The 19,687-nt window shown below is 40.5% G+C and overlaps 1 protein-coding gene across 1 annotated transcript; it reads right to left on the bottom strand.

Moving 5' to 3' along the window:
• Positions 1-94: 94 nt before the first annotated feature.
• Positions 95-7,283, bottom strand: LOC311147117 (very long chain fatty acid elongase 1-like). The gene is made up of 8 exons (XM_084183747.1): positions 6,951-7,283; positions 4,189-4,292; positions 3,833-4,023; positions 3,625-3,705; positions 3,380-3,436; positions 3,107-3,212; positions 1,088-1,227; positions 95-933 (listed from the first exon to the last, which is right to left on the bottom strand). Exons 2-8 carry the CDS (start codon positions 4,247-4,249, stop codon positions 595-597), a joined length of 975 nt encoding a protein of 324 aa, XP_084039873.1. The 5' UTR covers positions 4,250-4,292; positions 6,951-7,283; the 3' UTR covers positions 95-594.
• Between the last annotated feature and the right edge of the window lie 12,404 nt (positions 7,284-19,687).

The raw sequence follows: 19,687 nt of genomic DNA, 5'->3' as shown, positions 1-19,687 counted from the left end.
CTGTAGGAGCCTTATCTAGAATGTTGCTGCAGACCAGATAGTGGCACTCCAGTGGATGCCTTGTGCCTCAAGGTAAGTATGTTTGACTCAGCCTGACACTTAAAACGTTTATTTCAAAAAGTTAAATATACAAACAGCACCAAAAAACACAACCATGTTGGACATCAACAATACAAACCCCAGCTCTTTGAACGAGAACTGGGTAAGCTATTTACAAGCATGTTCCAGTCCTTTCAGTGGAAACTACAATTCAAGCAACACGAGTCATGCCAATCAAACAAGTAGGAGTCCAAGGGTGGGCTATAGTTGGTCGTTTCAAACCTGGGTTTGAGGTGAATATTAGTGATGAAGACTACCTCTTCATACAGTGTGATCTACATGTAGTAGTTCCCTCAACCACTCAATTGAATAAATTGTGTAGGGACCAACTAACTCCATTACGCCATTCATATCCCACAACCTGTGTACATAAATATAAAAATATACATTTGAGGAAAGTGATCAGTAGCTAATATGAAAGAGTAGCATTTTTTGGAATCTTTGGCATTTGAGGTTCCTTCAGACAGTTCTGTTTCCCCTTCCAAAAGAACGAAGCTAGACTTCCTTCACTTTGTCTAGTTGGTTATGGCCATTGACACTGTGTGCTGTTGTCCCATTGCCATTCTTCAGTGGCTTGCCGTTGGGCACCACGGAAACGTTGCCAATGCTGTTGGTATGACCATTAATAACACCATTCTTCTTTAGCTTCTCCTCCTTGGTTGCCGTGGGCAGCCGTTTACCTTTTACGTAGGCCTGAATCCAGAAGTTGGAGAAAAGTGCGAAGAAGAAGGTGCCGTACATCCAGATAAGGTGAATGAACATGGGCACCTGAAAGTCACACTTCTCCATGAAGTAGTACTGAGAGATGTGAAGTGAGATCAGCACAAACTGGATCTAAAGAAGGAAGAAATAAGAAAGTATTAATGATGTGGTCTGTAGATGGCCACACGTCACCAATTCAAAACAGTAACACCGGCAGCTATACAAAAATCAATGCTTCCGTTTAACAGCTTCTTCCAATTGTACATCATTAAGAAAGAACACCCACCAACTGGATTGCGGTCATGTACTTCTTCCACCAGAGGTATTTCTGGAAGCGAGGTCCTGCAGCGGACAGTCCGTAGTAGGTGTACATGATGACGTGGACACATGCGTTGACCATGGCATGGAACGAGCTCATTCCCCCTGCTGGAGATTCACAATGACAGGCACATTATTAAAACTCAGACAGATTCTGAACAGTCACAGGGGCATAACAAAATACAGTTGAAGTCAGAAGTTTACATACACTTAGGTTGGAGTCATTAAAACTCGTTTTTCAACCACTCCACAATTGTCTTGTTAACTAACTATGGTTTTGGCAAGTCAGTTAGGACATTTACTTTGTGCATTTTTCCAACAATTGTTTACAGACAGATTATTTCACTTATATTTCACTGTATCACAATTCCAGTGGGTCAGAAGTTTACATACACTAAGTTGACTGTTCCTTTAAACAGCTTGGAAAATTCCAGAAAATTATGTCATGGCTTTACAAGCTTCTGATAGGCTAATTGACATAATTTGAGTCAATTGGAGGTGTACCTGTGGATGTATTTCAAGGCCTACCTTCAAACTCAGTGCCTCTTTACTTGACATCATGGGAAAATGAAATGAAATCAGCCAAGACCTCAGATTTTTTTTGCAGACCTCCACAAGTCTGGTTCATCCTTGGAAGCAATTTCCAAACGCCTGAAGGTACCACGTTCATCTGTACAAACAATAGTACGCAAGTATCAACACCATGGGACCACGCAGCAGTCCTACTGCTCAGGAAGGAGACGCGTTCTGTCTCCTAGAGATGAACGTACTTTGATACGAAAAGTGCAAATCAATCCCAGAACAACAGCAAAGGACCTTTTGAAGATGCTGGAGGAAACAGGTACAAAAGTATATATATCCACAGTAAAACGAGTCCTATATCGACATAACCTGAAAGGCCGCTCAGCAAGGAAGAAGCCACTGCTTCAAAACCGCCATAAAAAAGCTAGACTACGGTTTGCAACTGCACATGGGGACAAAGATTGTACTTTTTGGAGAAATGTCCTCTGGTCTGATGAAACAAAAATAGAACTGTTTGGCCATAATGACCATCGTTATGTTTGGAGGAAAAAGGGGGTTGCTTGCAAGCCGAAGAACACCATCCCAAACATGAAGCACGGGGGTGGCAGCATCATGCTGTGGGGGTGCTTTGCTGCAGGAGGGACTGGTGCACTTCACAAAATAGATGGCATCATGAGGAAGGAAAATTATGTGGATATATTGAAGCAACATCTCAAGACATCAGTCAGGATGTTAAAGCTTGGTCGCAAATGGGTCTTCCAAATGGACAATGACCCCAAGCATACTTCCAAAGTTCTGGCAAAATGGCTTAAGGACAACAAAGTCAAGGTATTGGAGTGGCCACCACAAAGCCCTGACCTCAATCCTATAGAAAATGTGTGGGCAGAACTGAAAAAGCGTGGGCGAGCAAGGAGAACTACAAACCTGACTCAGTTACAACAGCTCTGTCAGGAGGAATGGGCCAACATTCACCCAACTTATTGTGGGAAGCTTGTGAAAGGCTACCGGAAACGTTTGACCCAAGTTAAACAATTTAAAGGCAATGCTACGAAATACTAATTGAGTGTATGTAAACTTCTGACCCACTGGGAATGTGATGAAAGAAATAAAAGATGAAAGAAATAATTCTCTACTATTATTCTGGTATTTCACATTCTTAAAATAAAGTGGTGATCCTAACTGACCTAAGACTGGGAATGTTTACTAGGATTAAATGTCAGCAATTGTGAAAAACAGAGTTTAAATGTATTTGGCTAAGGTGTATGTAAACTTCCGACTTCAACTGTACATGTTGTTCCTAAATGATTTTTATTCCCTGGTAAAATTGTAGAACGTTCCTTTTGTGATTATAAGGTTTATTGAATAACCCCCTCACAGTTAACTAATGTAAAGTTAAACAGGTTATATCAGCAACTATAAGCACACTGCATGGGGATGATGATGTCATTATAAAGGTCAAGATTACCAGGAGCGATGGTCATACCCCACCACCACGTGAAGGGCATGAAAGAATGATGGAAGACATGAAGAAAGGTGATCTGGCTGTGTTTCTTACGCAGCACAAAGAATAACTGCAAAGCAGACAAGAGTTTAAGTTACTCTAAGCAAACATTCTAAAATCTCCATTTGTGTCAGAAAGACGAAGTCAGAAGATTATTTATGCTAACGTCAAAGGACAGTTCATGCCAATATTTTTTATTCACAAACATGATATTTTGATATAGAAAAACATTCTTACTGTGTCCAGAAGCTCAATGAATTTAGAGAAGTAAAACCACCATGCCACTCGAACCATCTGACAAAAGGAGAGAAAAGTAAGTACAGAGAATAAATAGATGGCATCAAATAATATCACATCATATGACCTATTAAAATAGCTATGCATGTTTAAAATGTATAATGTAAAACAAAATTTTCATTGTATGAAAACATAGATGGCATCTCATGAGATGCAAAGCAGATTCTCTCATAAAGAAAGCTTACCCTTAGAGCCTGTGGGCTGCTTGAGTAGTCACACAGGTCACATCTCCAGGTAAAGGTGGTGCCCCATCCTGACATCAGGAACTGCAAAGGTAAAGCACAGAACTGGCTGTCATATCATCAAGTCATAAAAGCTGTAAAAAATAAAATCTCAACTAGAGTAGTCTTTGAAGAACTTAAATTCTGCTGAACGACTAACTGCTTTGCTCACCTCATAGACAAGGAAGGCGTTCAGGAACACCATGCTGAAGTTATAGATGATCATGGCCGTCTTGAGGTGATAGGGCTTGCGGTGTGCCATCAGGCGAGGGCCTGCATACAGCGAGAAGAACACATAGCCCAACAGGATGCTGGTCATCTGGAAGGGGGTCCGCATCAATGGGTAGGGCAACAACCGGTGGTCTGAGGACAAGAAATCAAGCAATTTATCAATATTTTAAAGACAACAATACAGGTTACACACATAGCATGGTACAACGTGCATCAACTACAAACCACCAAATGTATTTAATTCATTTAAAAATTGTATTAATAAAAATATCAATTTTAGAGAAAGCACTCACTCACCCGTTCTCTGCAATAAATACTCATACAACGACATAATATTGGATCCCGTTTCTAGCAGCATTTTGATGGCCTCTTTCCTTCTTTATTCAGTTGATCAAAAAACCCTAAAGAATATACAGACACAATTACACAATTTGGTTGAAAAGACAGTTGTTGGTGATAATGGCAGGTTATGCGTTTATGCCTACAGGGAATGCAGTGGTGTGTCCTTAGGCTTATAGTACACAGAGACATAAGGTGATGATGAACATAGCAGCCTAGAGTCACACTGCCTCCCCCACTAAACAAACAGAGACAGCTGCACAGGCCCATCATATACCTGAACCCGAGGCTCTGCTTTGATGACTGACTATCTGATAGACAAACAAAACTGAAATACTTCACAACCGTAAAAACCGCCGCAAAGGGCATTGTAGTCTGTCTGACCATGTACTGTATGTCAGTCAATGTCCAATAGATCCTACTGGGATTATTCACAGGTAAGTCATATTATATTAACTTTTCTATGGTGGCTAGGTGTTTTATTCCACTATCAGCCATGGACATAAACATATTCAATGTACTATTAGGGATGATCTAAACAACAGATTGCAAAGGCAAACAGACACACCATCTCAATTACAACTCAGAATTGCATTTCACTTGATCAGTGTTTACTTCAGTTTCAAGCAAGAAACATGGGAAAGGTTACATTTGCATGCAGCTGTATACCATATGGAAGTGGGAAGTAAGAACCATAGTTTTCCTAGAGGGTAGACTATATAGCTGAATCTAACATACAGTTGAAGTCGGAAGTTTACATACACCTTAGCCAAATACATTTAAACTCTGCTTTTCACAATTACTGACATTTAATCCTAGTTTTAAAAAAATCAGTTCTGCCCACACATTTTCTATAGGATTGAGGTCAGGGCTTTGTGATGGCCACTCCAATACCTTGACTTTGTTGTCCTTAAGCCATTTTGCCAGAACTTAGGAAGTATGCTTGGGGTCATTGTCCATTTGGAAGACCCATTTGCGACCAAGCTTTAACTTCCTGACTGATGTCTTGAGATGTTGCTTCAATATATCCACATAATTTTCCTTCCTCATGATGCCATCTATTTTGTGCACCAGTCCCTCCTGCAGCAAAGCACCCCCACAGCATGATGCTTCCACCCCCGTGCTTCACGGTTGGGATGGTGTTCTTCGGCTTGCAAGCCACCCCCTTTTTCCTCCAAAAATAACGATGGTCATTATGGCCAAACAGTTCTATTTTTGTTTCATCAGACCAGAGGACATTTCTCCAAAAAGTACGATCTTTGTCCCCATGTGTAGTTGCAAAGTCAAATTTTTTTTTGGCGGTTTTGAAGCAGTGGCTTCTTCCTTGCTGAGAGGCCTTTCAGGTCATGTCGATATAGGACTCGTTTTACTGTGGATATAGATACTTTTGTACCTGTTTCCTCCAGCATCTTCAAAAGGTCCTTTGCTGTTGTTCTGGGATTGATTTGCACTTTTCGCACCAAAGTACGTTAATCTCTAAGAGACAGAACGCGTCTCCTTCCTGAGCGGTATGACGGCTGCATGGTCCCATGGTGTTTATACTTGCGTACTATTGTTTGTACAGATGAACGTGGTACCTTCAGGCGTTTGGAAATTGCTCCCAAGGATGAACCAGACTTGTGGAGGTCTACAATTCTTTTTCTGAGGTCTTGGCTGAATTATTTTGATTTTCCCATGATGTCAAGCAAAGAGGCACTGGTTTTGAAGGTAGGCCTTCAAATACATCCACAGGTACACCTCCAATTGACTCAAATTATGTCAATTAACCTATCAGAAGCTTCTAAAGCCATAACATAATTTTCTGGAATTTTCCAAGCTGTTTAAAGGCACAGTCAACTTAGTGTATGTAAACCTCTGACCCACTGGAATTGTGATACAGTGAATTATAAGTGAAATAATCTGTCTGTAAACAATTGTTGGAAAAATTACTTGTGTCATGCACAAAGTAGATGTCCTAACCAACTTGCCAAAACTATAGTTTGTTAACAAGACATTTGTGGAGTGGTTGAAAAACGAGTTTTAATGACTCCAAGTGTATGTAAACTTCCGACTTCAACTGTACCAGGCAGTTGCAGCCCCACCAGCTGTAACCTACACGAGGGAATATACTACATCTACTATATAGGCTTAAGCATTGAGTCAACGTAAAAACAAACTCGCCACTATACTAATAAAATTATCTCACACACTGAGACCCAAGATGGCGGTAGTTTTACAAAGGGCTTATTCAGCAGCATTTAACATTCCCTTAGCTACTCCTTAGAGACAATGAAGTGTTCTCTCAATGACAAACAGAGCCAGTCAAACAGGTGAGGCAGAGAGGTGAACCCATTTGAACAGTCAGTATGTCATGAGCTCACTAGATCGGAATGGATGAGGGATTGAGATAAATTACAGGGAGATGGAGTGGGTTGGAGGTGAGCCGGCAAACCAAACTTAGAGCGAAGGACAAAGAGAGAATGTGGGAAATTTTTTATTTTTCCATACAACGGCAATAAAACCCACTCCACACATAAAAAAGATGTGACAGTGTTATCATATCCACCAAGTTATACCGTTCTAACTACAAGGCCTACAGATAAAAGGAAAACCTGTCCTGACAGTTTGTTATAAAAGTAAAAAACTTGAAGTAAATAGACACTGCAGTGTTAAATGGAGTATAGCACTGAGCATTACTGAGACTATACAGTCAGCCATCTTTTTGTTAACACAAGACTCACCTAAGTTGTCCTCAGTACTGTCCCCAAACCCTCAGGCCTTTGGCACACAGCCAAGAGAACCACAGCCAATGATCTTACAATGGGCCAGGCCCAGCAAAACAGAAAATAGTCCAAAAGAGAGATTCTCTGAAAAAGTATAACGCTAGTCCCAGAATTGCTTGTTTCTTCCTTGAAGTCCTCAAATGTTGAATCAAACTACTGTCTAGACATATCCACAGAAAGCCCAGGCAGACTAAGTCAGAGAGAGAGAGAGGTGTACAGCTATGAGGGAAGACAGCTATGGCAGGCCTGTGATGGGACTCATTCAACCCAGATTTAAACCAAAGGCTGAGCACACTACTAAGTGACAACACCCAGTTAGTTTCAGGACCACACCCTGTTTCAACATCTAGACACACCCTCCCCTAACCACTCTGCCTCTCTCTGATTGGTTCAGCAGGAAAAGTGGGATTGGCCCTTGGTCGTCAGAGAAGGGTTGGGTATCTGAAGGTAGTATGTGAGGGAGAATCCAGTAGCGACCTCTGGGCCCAGTTTTTCAAAAGTTATCTGGATAGGATTAAATGCATATAAATAGAATGAATAGAACGGACAAATCATTGACATGAATGGGGACTCCTATTCTATTCATTCCATTAGGCAAAATCCAGATAGATATCTTTTGAAAAACTGGGCCCTGGAGAGTTTGAATGGCCTCTGTTAAATAATGGGGACCCATCACATAGCACGCCTGTATGTAACAAAAACTAACACATCCCATATAATAAAAATAATGACTAATGAAAATATAAACGATTGGAAACATATCTAGTTCTCCCATTGTTTGGGTCTCAACACAAAATCATACTTTGATGTCCTAATTGCAAAGCATTGAAATTCTGAATAAATCGCTAGCAACAATATAATTCAAGTCATGTTTCTCTTGGCATTATCAGTGCATGTTAGTGATATTGAAGTTTGAGAAATGACCTTTAGCCAGTCATCATCATAATTACTAATGCTCCTATAATTCCAGTTTCCATTAGTATCATTATCCATCTTTTCTCATTATTGTAATTCTAATCATCATAATCATAAACCCAATCATACACCCAGAGTCAAGGCTAAAGGTGAATAATAATAAGGGGGGATATGAGAGGGAATCATGGGGATGTAATGTGCCCATGTCGCCCTAACCGGCAACAGGCGTGGAGGCTAGGATTAAGTTCACGTCAGTCCCACCTACACAGTCACAATATGACAGGTTCTACTAACTTCCAGTAGCTCTGGTTCTACCTGTTCCTCAGGCACGGAGAACTGACAATGGGTGTTGTGGTGAAAGAGGGGGCCTTGAAATTGAGTCCTTCATTCTTACATTGGGATGAATGGCTGACTGGAATTAGAAGAATCTGGGCACGAGCAGAGTGTACAGACAAAAATGTAAAACACATTGACAACTGTGTCGGTTTACACAGTGCTTTAGGACTTTCCCTGGGGGAAAGCACATGGGTGGGTATACACTGTGTAAAAGGCCATATACCCTCGCCATTACGTGATGATGACCTGGCTGTTTCGACATGATGACACATCATAGGAATGAGAGCATATTTATCTTACTGAGTTGCCATGTTCAAATGTAGGCCTACAGCCAGTGTGTATTTGAGACAGAGGAGAGGATGATGAAGTGAGATGGGGCAAGGGGAGAAGGAGGAAGACGCCACCACATCTATAAGTGAAAATGTGATAGGAGCAGACCAAGGAACAATCACACCTAAACAAACACCCTAGAAACACCAACCAGACAGGGTTAACTACACATCACAGATCCCCCCCCCCCATTAATTCATTCATTCATTCCCTTAATATTTCTTTCTAAGTCAGATACACCTCTTCCCTGTGGGCTGAGGTTTTGGGCAAATCGCCAACATTCACAGAGGGCAATCACTCTCTCATTCCTCTTTTCAGCATCCCTCTAGATGGGGAATTGACTGGACTTGTAGTCCCACACCGCGTGTAGTTGTCAGCCACAATAGGCCATCAAAAACATGGGTACTTTCCGCTCATTTAAAAAGGTACAATATGTACACATGTTTCATTCAAATAGCTCTAAATGGCCATTATTAAGTGGCAATGATCAGAGAATAAAATGCTTTGAAGATTACATGATAATTTCAGACCCCAGGGTTGCCTCTCTGACCGCTGCTGGAATAATAGTGGTCTGGTACGATTTGGCGGGAAAATTGGCACTGCGTGCTCTCACGTAAGAGGCATGGCCACGCGGTTGCTAAACTAATCGTCACGCAATCCCTTCTAAAAGTCAGTGTATGAGTCGAGAAACCTGCCTATTTTCCTCAAAAGTACATAATGTCATGATTTCAAAGCTACATGATATTACAGAGAACAAGTTAATCATCTCACATCCCAAAATATATTTGTAACATAGTACTTCTTGTTCATGTAATTCAGGCTAATGTTGGGTTTTTGAACCATCTCCTCAAAAGTATCTCTGGACAGTCACAACAAACATGGACAACATTATTTAAGGCGCGGACAGAAAAAACTTTAAACGTGCATTGCTTACGGTAAGGTTTTGGAAACGTAAGGAACGGATGTTTCATATCAGCGATAAAAAAAAGCATTTCCAAAAAAACAGATTTCCATGTTACAGCACTTATTTAAGGAAAACAGACGGACGACAGAGTCGACTATCTGTGCTAATTAGCTATCTGTGTCTCCAAACACCTGTGTGTAAACAGAAGACGGACGCCACAAACGTGTTGTCACTGAAAAATACTGTCGGTTGCAATTGTGTTAAAACAGTGTACAGTAAGTGGATATTTAGCAATTGTGAAATTATTTTCTAGAACTGTACCGCACAATTGAGAATGGATTAACTTTCAGATTAAGTATCTGGCTGATTTGACAGCCAGAGCCAATTCGCTTCTAAACAGAACACGTAAGGTCCTTGGACTAAGGAGTAACGTTAGGCTCCTTTAGTCCATTATTGGGCTAAAACCTGGTAAGCTAAAACTAATGTTAGCTTAGCAACATTTACTAGCTATTCCTATCTGCTATAAGTCATACCCATCTAGCGTTAATCGTACTGTTCCAGCAAAGCGCTACATATTTTTTACTCGTTGTAGAAAGCTAGCCGAGGTAGCCTAACGTTACTTTGCTAAGCATCAAATTAATTTGCTATGCAGAGTCTGTGGTGTAAATATGTTAACAAATTTCGGCCCATGCAATGTATTTAGCTCGCTTCAGCATTTATATTTAACCACAGCCATAGAATAGTGGTGCCTGGTCACCCGAAATAGTGGTGTCCGGTCATTCTGAACGGGGGCTATTGACTGTTTAGTCTAAATTCAACTAGCTACAGTGGCCAGGAAATACGATGACATTGCTAAAGTATGCAAATAATTAGTAGGAAACAACTTTGCCGTCATATCGTCAAATGTGTTTTAGAGAGATGGCAAAGTTCTTAAAAAATTGCTAGCAATGCTAACGTTAGCTAGCTAAAATCTAGTGCTGTAACCTCAATCATATCTAGCTAACTAAAGTTATACTGCATCTACAGTTAATCTCGTGACATCACAATGATGACAAAAGGTTTTCATCCTAATCATTTGCTTCTTTTGAAATGTCTGCACTGAATAGAACATTCAGTCGGCATCAGTCTTCAAAAGAACATTCAAAACAATATTGTGACGAAACGTGCAACCCATGAATAGCAAGTGTTTGTGTGTGAAGAGGTGATCTCTGTAGTAATGTAGATGGAATTCAATTCTGAATGAGGTTTTAATTTATTCCAGAATCACATCATATTGGCTATGCAAGTATCTACACTGAGCAAAAATATAAACGCAACATGTAAAGTGTTGGTGCCATGTTTCATGGGCTGAAATAAAATATCCCAGAAACTTTCCATACGCACAAAAAACGTATTTCTCTAACATTCAATTCTCTGGCTTAGATTATCTTGACAAATGAGAAATGCTCACTAACAGGGATGTAAACAAATTTGTTCACAACATTTTAATTTCCCTACCATAAGCCGCCTCCAACGTCGTTTTAGCGAATTTGGCAGTTTGTCCAACCGGCCTCACAACCGCAGACCACGTGTAACCACGCCAGCCCAGGACCTCCACATCCGGCTTCTTCACCTGCGGGATCGTCTGAGACCAGCCACCCGGACAGCTGATTAAACTGTGGGTTTGCACAACCGAAGAATTTCTGCACAAACAGTCAGAAACCATCTCAGGGAAGCTAATCTGCGTGCTTGTCGTCCTCACCAGGGTCTTGACCTGCTCACCTTCGATGGCCACTGGCATGCTGGAGAAGTGTGCTCTTCATGGATGAATCCCAGTTTCAACTTTACCTGGCAGATGTCAGACGGTGTTTTGCATTGTGTGGGCGAGTTGTTTTCTGATGTCAACGTTGTGAACAGAGTACCCCATGGTGGTGGTTGGGTTATGGTATGGGCAGGCATAAGCTACGGACAATGAACACAATTGCATTTTAATTGAGGGAAATTTGAATACACCGAGATACCGTGAAGAGATCCTGGAGGCCCATTGTTGTGCCATTCATCCGCCGCTATCACCTCATGTTTCACCATGATAATGCTCGGCCCCATGTCTCAAGGATCTGTACACAATTCCTGGAAATTGAAAATGTCCCAGTTCTTCCATGGCCTGCATACTCACCAGACATGTCACCCATTGAGTATGTTTGGGATGCTCTTGATCGACGTGTATTACAGCATGTTCCAGTTCCCACCAATATCCAGCAACTTCGCACAGCCATTGAAGAGGAGTGGGACAACATTCCACAGGCCACAAGCAACATCCTAATCAACTCTATGCGAAGGCGATGTGTCACGCTGCATTAGGCAAATGGTGGTCACACCAGATACTGACTGGTTTTCTGATCCACACCCCTACCTGTTTACATTTTTTTTTTTTTGTGACCAACAGATGCATACTGTATCTGCCTTCCCAGTCATGCGAAATCCATAGATTAGGGCCTAATGAATTTATTTCAATTGACTGATTTCCTTATATGAACTGTAACTCAGTAAAATCTTTGAAATTGTTGCATGTTGCATTTTATATTTTTGTTCAGTGTAAAAGTATTTGCCTTCTATCCTAGGGTGCATGAGGCTGGGGCCTTATTGCTGGCAGTGTTGAATTATAACCACCACAGATCAGCCATGCATAACTAAAAATGATGCACGTCGCCCTCAACTATTGAGTAATATTATATTACTATGAATTGAATGCAATCAGAATACCATGCAACCAAACTATTGCTCACACAACGCCAAATTCCAATGGAAACGTATTTACTTTCCCTTGATTCAATGAATATTTCATCAAATATGTTTTCTTCTTTCATTCCAGAAGACCATGCATTGAAGACAAAATAATGACATCTGCACCACAGACCTCCAAAGAGCTGGTTTGGGGGAGCCGGCTAACATCCGACCAGGGTATGCCAAGAAGAAGCCTAGTCCTAATAACCAAACCTATGCCAAAGACAGGAGAAGTAATGCCACATTGCACAACATAAAATGTCACTCAGATAGGATGGGAAGACTAATGTTACTGTTACCACATAACATTTCTAAATGGTCAGAAATACTAGGATGTTGAGTTGTGGGTGTGAGGTTTGATGATCTATTGTTGTGTATCTGTTGAATAAAAACTCAACCATAGATTTGCTTGTCTTCTTTATAAAATATGTATTTTTATGCAATATATGCCCATATGGCTAGTAATGAATGAACCACTTGTAATTTGCTAAATAGTTTTCATTGTAAAAGTATGAACATTCCTGGTATTAGCTTGGGTTCACATTTATTTAATGTTCCAAATGCAGGTTGGCGTTTGTGCTTTAGCCATTATAGCTAACTTGTGTGTCATGCCAAAAATGTACATTTTGCCAATGACAGAAACAGCTGATAGAGGCATGGGACAGCCAGGCTGCTGTAATTGAAAGTAGTTTTGACCATCGCTATAATAAACCATCTTTGGTTTTACTAGTTAATGTGCATGAGATGTTGCTAAATCACACCAATTTCCATTATCGAACTAAACAATTCATATTTCATGTTAGCTGTGTAGCAAGGGATGTGTTTAGAAGCTAGCACTGTTTACATGACTTTACAACTCCAATGCCTATGATGTTACCTGTGAGTAAAACAAACACATTTTCTATTTTTAAAAGCTGCATAATTTGTTCCAAACCAAATGCAGAGGCCAGAGACCCATCCACCAGAATGTTTGAATTCCAATGTTATCAATATGGGCAATTCCACGGAAACAGAATGATGTTTAGACTCGATTTCTTCCATTTAAAAAGTGTGCCAAACTAAAACCATTGACTGCAAAGTTAAACAAACTATACTATTCTATGCACAAGGACTACTTTTAACGATTTCCACTGACAATCTTACAGCATTGCAGATGTAAAGTTTTGTAACAGAATGACAATAAAAATACCCCTCAGTTTATGTGACCAAGTTTTCAAAAAACGTAAATATCTACTCCCTGAATTAAGATAAAAATATATCAGCTATGATATGACACCTTGAGGTTGACCCAAAACAACATTGAGTTATTGAAGTACAGTAATTGAAGTGGATTAAAACACCCGGTAACAGAATATTGGTAATCGAATGACATCATGGGTCAATGATCTGAACTTTACAGAAATGCATAATTACAGTGGCTTGCGAAAGTATTCACCCCCCCCCTTGGCATTTTTCCTATTTTGTTGCCTTACAACCTGGAATTAAAATTGATTTTTTGGGGGTTTGTATCATCTGATTTACACAACATGCCTACCACTTTGAAGATGCAAAATATTTTTTATTGTGAAACAAATAAGAAATAAGACAAAAAAACACAAAACTTGAGCGTGCATAACTATTCACTAAGTCATACCACAGATTCTCAATTGGATTGACGTCTGGGCATTGACTAGGCCATTCCAAGACATTTAAATGTTTTCCCTTAAACCACTCAAGTGTTGCTTTAGCAGTATGCTTAGGGTCATTGTCCTGCTGGAAGGTGAACCTCCGTCCCAGTCTCAAATCTCTGGAATACTGAAACAGGTTTCCCTGAAGAATTTCCCTGTATTTAGCGCCATCTATCATTCCTTCAATTCTGACCAGTTTCCCAGTCCCTGCCGATGAAAAACATCCCCACAGCATGATGCTGCCACCACCATGCTTCACTGTGGGGATGGTGTTCTCGGGGTGATGAGAGGTGTTGGGTTTGCGCCAGACATAGACATTATCCTTGATGGCCAAAAAGCTAAATTTGTGTCTAATCTGACCAGAGTACCTTCTTCCATATGTTTGGGGAGTCTCCCACATGCCTTTCAAGCAATGGCTTTTTTTCTGACCACTCTTCCGTAAAGCCCAGCTCTGTGGAGAGTACGGCTTAAAGTGGTCCTATGGACAGATACTCCAATCTCCGCTGTGGAGCTTTGCAGCTCCTTCAGGGTTATCAATGTGTCTTTGTTGCCTCTCTGATTGATGCCCTCCTTGCCTGGTCCGTGAGTTTTGGTGGGCGGCCCTCTCTTGGCAGGTTTGTTGTGGTGCCATATTCTTTTTTAATAATGGATTTAAATGGTGCTCCGTGGGATGTTCAAAGTTTCTGATATTTTTTTATCACCCAACCCTGATCTGTACTTCTCCACAACTTTGTCCCTGATCTGTTTGGAGAGCTCCTTGGTCTTCATGGTGCCGCTTTCTTGGTGGTGTCCCTTGCTCAGTGGTGTTGCAGACTCTGAGGCCTTTCAGAACAGGTGTATATATACTGAGATCATGTGACAGATCATGTGACACTTAAATAAATTGCACCTTTGTGCAATCTAACTAATTATGTGACTTCTGAAGGTAATTGGTTGCACCAGATCTTATTTAGGGGCTTCATAGCAAATGGGGTGAATACATATGCATGCACCACTTTTCCGTTATTTATATTATATTTATTTTTGAAACAAGTACTTTTTTTCACTCCACTTCACCAATTTGGACTATATTGTGTATGTCCATTACATGAAATCCAAATAAAAATAAATTTAAATTACAGGTTGTAATGCAACAAACTAGGAAAAACGCCAAGGGGGATGAATACTTTGGTGGGTGGCCAAGAGAGGGCCGCCCACCAAAACTCACAGACCAGGCAAGGAGGGCATTAATCAGAGAGGCAACAAAGAGACCAAATATAACCCTGAAGGAGCTGCAAATCAGATTCTTCAAATAGCCACCCTTTGCCTTGATGACAGCTTTGCACACTCTTGGCATTCTCTCAACCAGCTTCACCTGGAATGCTTTTCCAACGGTCTTGAAGGAATTCCCACATATGCTTAGCACTTGTTGGCTGCTTTTCCTTCACTCTGCCATCCGACTCATCCAAAACCATCTCAAATGGGTTGAGGTTGGGGGATTGTGGAGGCCAGGTCATCTGATGCAGCACTCCATCACTCTCCTTCTTGGTAAAATAGCCCTTACACAGCCTGGAGGTGTGTTGGGTCATTGTCCTGTTGAAAAACAAATTATAGTGGGACTAAGCCCAAACCAGATGGGATGGCGTATCGCTGCAGAATGCTGTGTCCCTTGAATTCTAAATAAATCACAGACAGTGTCACCAGCAAAGCACCCCCAAACCATAACACCACCTCCTCCATGCTTTACGGTGGGAACTACACATGCAGAGATAATCCGTTCACCCACACCGCGTCTCACAAAGACACGGCGGTTGAAACCAAAAATGTCCAATTTGGAAGGCACCCCTGTTAATTTAAATGCAGTCCAGGTGACTACCTCATGAAGCTGGTTGAGAGATTGCCAAGAGTGTTGAAATCTGTCATCAAGGCAAAGGGTGGCTATTTAAAGAATCTCAAATATTACATGTATTTTGATTTGTTTAACACTTTTTTGGTTACTACATGATTCCATATGTGTTATTTCATTGTTTTGATGTCTTCACTATTATTCTACAATGTAAAAATAAAGAAAAACCCTTCAATGAGTATGTGTGTCCAACCTTTTGACCGGTAGTGTATGTACACTGATACTACAAATATTCTAACTAACAGAACAGTAAATTAGATCAGTAAATGAAAATTATGAGTGGTTTGCTGGGTGAAAAGTTTGAGAGTCTTGTAAGAGCTGAACTTTCCAAATTCTCTGCCCTGCCCTGACCTACAAAACCGTTTCTGAGTACTTACTTTTGAGAAGTAAATACCATTATTCGAGTCAGAACATTCCACGAGGGGAATGACAAATTGTAAAATGGTGGTCAGTCGCACAGAGAAGCATCATACAAAAGCTCTCCCATCTCTTCCATCAGATTGGCCAGTAAGTCACCCGTTTCTCATTTCTGTGAAAGTAGGCAACAAGACTGACCGTGTTGACCTTGTGACTAGGCAGAACAATTATGTTAGCTCCTCAGTCACTGGTTTATACCCACACAACAGAAGTGTGTGAAGGAGACAAAGACATATAGAGCCATATAAATATTATTCCCCATGGGTATGTTTTTGTTTAGGTGTCTACGGGTCATTGTCCAGCTTCATTGCTAAAGAATGGACAATGTCCACTTGACTAGCCATATGCTCTCAATCATGTCTGTTAGAAAATGTATTCCAATGTCTCAGTGGTTAGAGCAGGGTACTGGCTACAACAGGAGCTGTGGTTTTGATTCCTCCATGGGCCACATACTGAATGTCACTCACTGTTAATCTAGACAGTTCTGTAAGTTGATTTAGATGTAAGTGTCTGCTAAATTATCATATAGACAGGACAGACCATCTTAATACTCTGGGCTTCTGGGGTAAAGGTTACATATTGGGGAGGGGGTTAAAGTAACTGTCCAGTGTTTCCAGATTTCTATGAAATATGAAGTATTAATTACAATATGAGTGAAATAGTTTTCCTTCCTAAAGATTGTAATTAAGTCTGTTAAAAAACAACTTGTGTTGGAATGGTGTGGGAGTACCAACAACAGAATGCTGTGGACGTATACTGGTTATTACAAATATTCATGCGAGTAGAATGGTGATTGGCCAACTCAGCCAATGAGCCAACATGACATTCGGGAAATAGCAAACATTTTTTAAACGGTCTGTTTGAGATACAAGTCTGAGGTAGAGTTTTTGAATAGTTTTTTCTCCAATGTATGCTTTGGCCGCAAATACAAGTATAGGACGAGTCAACAACATTATTTGGGTATGAGTTAACAGAATATGAACTTTTTTAAAGTTAGATTTTCACTGCACAGTTACTTTAATGGAGAGAGCAGAAGTATGTTACCCAACAACTCAAGTCTCCTCGACCCCAAACTTCCCTTTCTAGTGACACTAACCACATTTCCATTCACAGTTTTTATGCGAGTAAAGTTATAACATATAAAAAAAACTAATCACGACAGCTGTGATGGAAAAAGGTAGTTTCGGTACGATTTTATAAATGCCTACAGATAATTTGTTCATTCAACATGGTGGGATCTTTGTGTCTATAAAATTAATTATGCAAGAAATGGTGGAACACCATGCAGTTTATTAGGTTACAGATTAAACAAATGAAGATGAACTTCACAGGGTGGTGAAAGTGCACGGCGATCTTGATGCTCCTTTCCAATAAATATTGAGGGTCTTATCCTAGTGACATTATGATCGATGCTTGACTGCCATTTGACAAATACAAATATTCTCGCTCTTATCCATAATAATCTCATCATGTAGACTAGCCTCCCTGCACTGTGTCTGCCAGCTGTTGGCTAGAGCACACGTGCCAAGACCAGAGTAGGCACATTTGCTATTTAACGCAACAGTTTTTCTGACAAAACTATAGGTAGAGTTGAAAATACGATGGCAACACATTCTGCTTTAGACTTTTATTCGATACATGAAAACGTAAACAAAAAAGTACATTTTGTGTGCACTGTCATCACACCCTGACCTTTATCCACAACAAGTCTATTTAGTGGAAACACACCACTGTTGGGAAAATCCGCATATTTGCTTTATGCCGATTTTAGAATATTTGCATGAAAATCTATCGGAAATTGGATGGAAACCTAGCTAGTGACATACAGTGCTATGAAAAAGTATTTGCCCCCTTTCTAATGTTCTCTACTTTTGCATATTTGTGATACTGAATGTTATCAGATCTTCAACCAAAACCTAATATTAGATAAAGGGAACATAAGTGAACAAATAACACAACAATTACATATTTATTTCATTTATTTCATAAACAAAGTTATGCAACACCCAATTCCCCTGTGTGAAAAAGTAATTGCCCCCTTACACTCAATAACTGCTTATCTCCCTCACTAACTTTAAGCATCAGTTGTCAGAGCACCTTACCGATCACTGCACCTGTACACAGCCCATCTGAAATTAGCCCGCCCAACTACCTCATCCCTATATTGTTATTTATTTTGCTCATTTGTACCCCAGTATCTCTATTTGCACATCATCTCTTGCACATCTATCATTCCAGTGTTAATACTAATTGTAATTATTTTGCACTATAGCCTATTTATTGCCTTACCTCCATAACTTGCTACATTTGCACACACTGTATATATATGTATTTCTGTTGTATTTTTGACTTTGTTTTGTTTTACCCCATATGTAACTCTGTGTTGTTGTTTTTAATCGCACTGCTTTGCTTTATCTTGGCCAGGTCGCAGTTGTAAATGATAACTTTTTCTCAACTGGTTTACCTGGTTAAATAAAGGTGAAATAAAATAAATAAATAAAAAAATAACTGGTTGTGCCACCTTTAGCTGCAATGACTCCAACCAAATGCTTCCTGTAGTTGTTGATCAGTCGCTCATGTCGCTGTGAAGGAATTTTGGCCCACTCTTCCATGCAGAACTGCTTTAACTCAGTGACGTGTGGGTTTTCAAGCATGAACTGCTTGTTTCAAGTCCTGCCACAACATCTCAATTGGGATTAGGTCTGGACTTTGACTAGGCCATTCCAAAACTTCCAATTGGTTGCTTTTTAGCAATTTTCATGTAGACTTGATTGTGTGTTTTGGATCATTGTCTTGCTGCATGACCCAGCTGTGCTTCAGCTTCAGCTCACAGACGGATGGTCTGACATTCTCCTGTAAAATTCTCTGATACAGAGCAGAATTCATGGTTCCTTCTATTAAGGCAAGTCGTCCAGGTCCTGAGGCAGCAAAGCATCCCCAAACCATTACACCACCACCACCATGCTTGACCTTTGGTATGATGTGGAATGCAGTGTTTGGTTTTCGGCAGGCATTACTGGAACCATCTCGTCCAAAAAGTTTTGAATCATCTGTCCATAGAACGTTCTTCCAAGAGTCTTGATGATCATCCAGGTGCTTTTTGGCAAACTTGAGTCAACTTTTTGGACGAGATGGGTCCCATTATCTCATCCCACGTCTGTGAGCTGAAGCTGAAGCGCAGCTGGGTCATGCAGCAAGACAATGATCCAAAACACACAATCAAGTCTACATGAAAATTGCTAAAAAGCAACAAATTGGAAGTTTTGGAATGGCCTAGTCAAAGTCCAGACCTAATCCCAATTGAGATGTTGTGGCAGGACTTGAAACGAGCAGTTCATGCTTGAAAACCCACACGTCACTGAGTTAAAGCAGTTCTGCATGGAAGAGTGGGCCAAAATTCCTCCACAGCGACGTGAGAGACTGATCAACAACTACAAGAAGCATTTGGTTGGAGTCATTGCAGCTAAAGGTGGCACAA

This window comes from Coregonus lavaretus, assembly GCF_964263955.1.
Source record: "Coregonus lavaretus genome assembly, chromosome: 19".
In the NCBI taxonomy this organism is placed as follows: domain Eukaryota; kingdom Metazoa; phylum Chordata; class Actinopteri; order Salmoniformes; family Salmonidae; genus Coregonus; species Coregonus lavaretus.
The sequence above is the reverse complement of the archived record's forward strand: the minus strand, read 5'-3'. Positions and strand labels throughout refer to the sequence as shown.